Source organism: Electrophorus electricus, chromosome 4 (assembly GCF_041902795.1).
Source record: "Electrophorus electricus isolate QZ-2024a chromosome 4, ASM4190279v1, whole genome shotgun sequence".
Lineage (NCBI taxonomy): Eukaryota > Metazoa > Chordata > Actinopteri > Gymnotiformes > Gymnotidae > Electrophorus > Electrophorus electricus.
In genome coordinates this window covers 16,331,501-16,337,500 of record NC_137500.1, presented here as the reverse complement: position 1 = coordinate 16,337,500, position 6,000 = coordinate 16,331,501, and the positions used below count along the sequence as shown (strand labels likewise).

The following is a 6,000-nucleotide window of genomic DNA, read 5'->3' as shown; positions in this document are numbered from 1 at the left end:
AGGACATCCTACCATCACGCTCTATAGTCTGTTGCAGCATCAAATGGATCGTAAAATAGAATTAAAATTCAAGTCCTGAAGGAACAGTGTACTTCTGGAGAGAATTACCTGAGTGTTTCATGGACTTGTATAATGTAACCTGATACAAAATCTTCGGTTTTTTGACTTCTTTTTGGAAGAAAATCAACTACTGTACTAGTGTTTACCAGAAGGGGGCAGACGTGAGGAGTGTTTGAGTACGCGTTTCCCACGACTCCGCCAAACTGAGGTATCACGCAACCCACTCGCTTGCGGGCCGAAAGGAGGGACGATGCACCTACCGTTATCCTGTTGACTCGCGTATGAGAACTGGACATGTCTCTCCTGTTGTGCTGAATTTGGAACATATGTTTTTCTTATTGTCGTCATTTTTGTTGTTGCGCTTTCTAAAGTTTAAAACGTAAGGACTGAAATTTGATCATGCGTAATTTTGCGCTCCGGAATGATCAATAATGCGTACCCCCGGACTCAGAGGAGGAACAAATGGACTAGTCGTTTCTCTTTTTTCATTCAAGATGGATTTTGTAAAACTTTCTTTTGCTCTCTGCATAGTCAGTTTATTGTCAGGTAAGCAATGCTTTTAACGAGGTTCTGACTATTGTCACAGAACATAGCTGAATGAATGTGAATGTTTCGGCTCGGTACTGTTAAATACTTAACGGTGGTATAATCAGAAGTCGTCAGAATATTTCAGTGTATGCATAGTTGGGTGCACAGTTGGGTTATATATTTCGTTGCGTTACATCATTGTGTAGTCTAGCGTGCTAGCGTTACCGTTCATCGTTTTTTTCCCGGTAGGAACACTTCTCCTTATATGCTTTTGATTGTGTTTGCCAGTTTCAGGTTTTGGGACTGACCCTGCTTTACGCATTGACGTGTTCGACGAGCTACATCTTGGAGAGTCTTACGCAGGAGTTTCAGAAGTGCAGGGTTTCCACAATGAGAGCAGGGCATACTTATTTAAAGGTAAGAACCGGAGTTTCACTGTTGTAGTCATAAATGAACCATACAAGCTATTGTTTCAACGTCTAAATAGGTTATACATTGAGTGAAGTCACTATTTTTAATTTAAAATGAGCAAATAGTTGGTTGCAATACTAGCAGTCATGCGATAGTGAGCGGTGATGTCAGAATTTCTTTCCTTTAATCCTAATCTCATAAAAAACGGATCATAACAACAGCAAAAGGGCAGACATGATGCTAACTAGGACGCAATTCATTAACGCGCTGAGTAACAGCTATCAAACGTGCCAGAGGCCCTAACACAAACTCTGTCTTTAGCCATTGTGTACTGTGAACCCTGTCCTAAGTGTCATAGGGAGTTTTAGGTGATTGTGGTATTTTACAGATAGTTTTATTGTGATTTTGCTTATGCAGTTATGACATTAAATCTTACATTTTGTGATAAAAAGGATGTGTTGCTGAGTCTATACAGTGGTATTGCATGGATTGCATGGTATTGCATGGACTATATATTCTTACCAAACACTATACATGACATACAACATATTAATTGGTTCTATTAACAGGCTATTCCTTTTACTTTGCATTAGGCATGAATGTTTTGCATTGAGTAGTTAGGGGACACACATTTGTACATGTGTCCTGATGTCTAGACACACAACACACACACACACACACACACACACCGGGGAGACTCCACTGCATCGATGCTTATCACTGGACTGATGTACCACTGGCAAGAGCACTTGGGCTGTCGGATAAAACTATTTGTCCACAGAAGGAAAACAAGGAGACAGCAGTGGTCCTCCCTCCATGGCGAGCTGTCCCAGTGTCCCAGCAGGAACAGCGGAAACAGAATGGAGGTGTCGGAAACCATGGAGCAGAACAGCTCCTAATTACACAGAGCACCTGGCGAGGTGATCACTTGTCAGTGAGTTAGGGAGTTCACGTCAGTCCAGCTCAATTTATTTGTTATGATGCTTCTTGTATGACAGTTTTTTTATCAAAAAGCAGCTTTACACAAGTCTGGTTTTAGATTCATGATGAGCCATCCAAAGTTGATGGTACCGAGAAAAAACACAAAACTCAGACTCAGAAGTGGAATCCTCCTCTGGGTGACAAAGCAAAATCGACTGTGTTAGCCTCATACATAAATTGTGAAATGACAGTATATTCCTATGGGAGTGAGGGTCTGTGGGAGTAAGGCCGTGTGTGAGTGAAGGTTTATGAGAGTAACAGTCTATAGGAATGAGGGCTTATGGGAGTGAAGACCTATGGAAGTGAGGGTCTATGCAAGTAAGGGCCTATAGGAGTGAGGGCCTATGGGAGTGAGTGCCTTTGTGGGTGAAAGCCTATTGGAGTGAGGGACTATAGAAGTGAGGGCCTATGGGATCGAGAGCCTATGGGAGCAAAGGCCTATGGAAATGAATGTCTATGGGAGTGACAGATTTTGACCAAAGTAGATAGAGGTATGCCTAGGTGACTGGGTGCAATCCAGTAGCTGAAACGGGGAATTTCTGTCCGACTGTCCCATTCTGTCTCGGACAGATGCAGGACACCTGCCCAACAGACTCTGAGTGCCAGTTTGAGTTGCATCAGCTATATGGGTGCAAGCTCGATCTGGCAGCCAACACAATACACCCACTCTCAGCTCTGGCTGTGGTCATCCCCATCGTGAGGATATGCCACCGTCACAAGGATGTCCGCTAGGAGCGATACGTCGGGTAAAGCTGATGTCCCCCTCTGAAGCTTTGTTGCGTGTCTCAGAGGGAAGATGTCGCCTTGATATCTCCTGATTAATGCTATGCTAATTGGAGCTAAGACACTTGTTCGCTGTGTCATTGTAATTATGCGTGAATTATTCATTGGATGCCAATGAATGTAATTTCAAGGGAAGAATGCAAAAGCTTTGGGGGTTCCAGTGTTTCACCTGTGAGACAGGGTTGACAGGCCAGTGCAGCACAACGATGCAGCCTTTATCAGGCAGCACCACTGTGGCCCCTCTTTTTCATTGTTTGGCGTCATACTGACATTGTCACTGTTTTCAATAGCTTTTAATGATCTCCCTTTATATTTGTATTTGTCCCTCTCTCCTGCTCTCTCTCTCTCTCTCTCGCTCTCTCTCTCTCTCTCTCTCGCTCTCATTTTCTCTGTGTGTGTGTGTGTGTGTGTGTGTGTGTGTGTATCTAAAATCCAAAGAACATTCTAGGTGAGTAACTGCAGTGTACAGAACATTTTGGACAGAGGTCCTTTATCAGGTGTGCAAGCAAAGTGGTTCGTGTATATGTGTGTGTGTGTGTGTGTGTGTGTGTGTGTGTGTGGGTGTGAAGGGCAATGGTCCTCTCTATGGCACACTGGAGGTGCACACTGTTTTTTCGAGGTCCTGTTTAGTTCTGTCACCAGCGTCAGCCTGCTCCTGTCTGGTTCCCAGTTGACAAGCTTCATTTATCTGGTCCCTCTGTGTTTGGATGGGCTATTGAGTAAAAGGTGGCACGAGGTGATGGATCATGAAATCAGTCAATAAAAGTGGCGGCGTCGACAGCTGCTGCTTCCACAGCTTGATGTTCTAAAGGAACCTGAGGCGTGTGATAATGAGAAGGAGATGAGTGGGATGGAGACTGTGGAGTGAATGGGCACATTGTTTTATCTAGGTGGCTGCTGAATGTGTCACTTAAGAATGAATTCTTTTTGAATGGCTTGCGATGGCCTGCTTTCCTATACACTCATTCATTAAACTACTGAGCATGAGATAAAGCCTTATAGTCTTATAGTCTGGTGCAATGCTTTTAGTGCCAGTGAAAATGATGAGATTGTTGACATCCATTGATTCCATCTTTAGTTACATTACAAATATCAAATGTGTACATATTTTAAAAGAAAACAAGTAGGATTTGGTGGGACAGGCAGGTTGAAGATCATAGTCATAAACTATAAATGATGTTCAGGTCCAAGACTATGACCTATCTGTGTCAATAAAAAAGTCTGTCACTAGCAGAAGCTCAGTCAGGCTCTATAGTTCTGCTCTGTTCTGAGTCAGTCAACACACAGATTCAGTTCCGCATTATGACTTAGACTCGGCCTGGGTAATGAGAGCAGAGGATTTAGTCTCAAAGAACAGGCTTACAGCTGAAGCTTACAACACCCCTGTGGTTCACTGCACAATATCTAGAGAACATTAGGTTGCACTGGCAGGCCTCTCTCTCTCTCCTCTCTCTCTCTCTCTCTCTCTCTCTCTCTCTCTCTCTCTCTCTCTCTCTCTCTCTCTCTGTGTGTCTGTGTGTCTGTGTGTGTGTGTGTGCGCGTGTGCGCGCGTGAGCGCATGTGTATATATGTGTGGAATGCGGAATGTGTGGGTGTGTTTGTTTACTTAAAAAAATGTGTACCTGGTTGCACTGCAGGGCCTCTACTGAGTTTGGATGTGTGTGTGTGTGTGTGTGTGTGTGTGTGTTGAGAGAGTGTATGGACAGGCAGACGGCAGAACCCAGACATCTCTGCTGCTTTCACAGGGTTGATTCAAACACTCCTCCCTGAGGAGACAGTCAACATCCTACCGACTCTACAGCTAGCTCATCATCTCTTCTCTTTCACTGCGCTCTCTCTCTCTCTCTCTCTCTCTCTCTCTCTCTCTCTCTCTCTCTCTCTATATATATATATATATATATATATATATATATATATATATATATATATATATATATATATATATATATATATATATACACACACACATGCACACACACCCACACACACATATATTTCTCCTTTCTTATAGCCTCACTGTCCTCTCAGCCTCACTCTCCCTTTTGCTGTATGTGCATTGTGTGTGTGTGTGTGTGTGTGTGTGTGTGTATGTGTGTGTGTTTGTGAGCGTGTGTGTCTGTAAGTGCGTATATTTGTGCTTGTATATTCTCTTACTCACATAATCTGGTCTTTGTTGCTGGCCTGCAGATTGGGGCTGTGATGTCTGTGATTACCAGTAGGTGGGGACTCTTATTGATGCCCAATGCTTGTTCTAGTACTGATATTTAATGTATTCACGTCTTAGAAAAACAAACAATAATACTAATAAAAGTCTAATAAAAGTCATTAATAAATTTACTAATTACAAATAAAAGTTTCCCTTCCTACCCTATTTCTGTGTGGGGCCATCTATAATGCAACCACTATTGTTAAATCAGCAAGGACCAGACTATGAAACATGATTAGGATGTAGACTAGATGTTTAAGATGTTAACAGTGTTAGCGAGGGCTCGAGGTGTCAGTTACAGATGTAAAAGTCTCTATTATAATTAGCCTGTATAGCCAACAACTGTGCAAACAACTGCATATTAGTTAGATTAAAAAGTCTATTCTCCAGGATTCAGGTTAGTTTGTGCAAGATAATGAGTATTTTTAAACTGAAAGTTGGGTGCCTGGGATTTTGGGAGGTTTGATTCTGAGGCAACAGAACTGAAGTAACTGGTTTATGACCACAAAGTGTCTACTCCCAAGGTTTGGGCATGAATAACAGCTCTTTTTTTTTTTTGTCATAGTCACTGCATACCATGGCCCACTAAGTCATTTTCAACTGACATAGCAAATGTTTTTCACCATGAAGTTGTTGCTATTTGAGGAAGAGAAGACAGTTGTTTGATCCATTGTCTTCATTGGTTGTTTGTGAACTTGTTAGTACTATTTGTTGGCCACTGGTTTCTAGAGCACTAACGTCTGGACAGGGTGTCTTGTCCAATCTGCTCATTAAAGCTCCAGAGCTGCTATTCATAGCTGTCCATCTGTTGCAGGTCCTTCGTCTCTGCCCTTCTGTGCTCTGTTTGGGCCATCATCACCAATCGTAGCTGCATCCTAGCCATCATTCAGATCTGATTTTGCACTGGAGCTCTGTCCTTGAAAGTCTGAGCTGTTTTCTTCTTAGAGATCAATAGCCATTTGACCTTGATGTCACATACCGTGATGCTTGACCTAGCTCCGAGATGCGAACAGGAAAGGTGATTGCTGTTC

At 42.8% G+C, this 6,000-nt stretch overlaps 1 protein-coding gene across 1 annotated transcript in view; it reads left to right on the top strand.

Annotated features, from left to right (window-relative positions):
• The first annotated feature begins 256 nt into the window (after positions 1 to 256).
• The window catches only part of nell2b (neural EGFL like 2b), a 51,935-nt gene continuing 46,191 nt past the window's right edge, over positions 257 to 6,000 (top strand). Inside the window, exons 1-2 of the mRNA XM_035521844.2 lie at positions 257 to 606; positions 877 to 1,005. Of these exons, the coding sequence (XP_035377737.1) occupies positions 492 to 606; positions 877 to 1,005 (244 nt within the window). The 5' untranslated portion in view covers positions 257 to 491. The remainder of the gene's footprint in view (positions 607 to 876; positions 1,006 to 6,000) is intronic.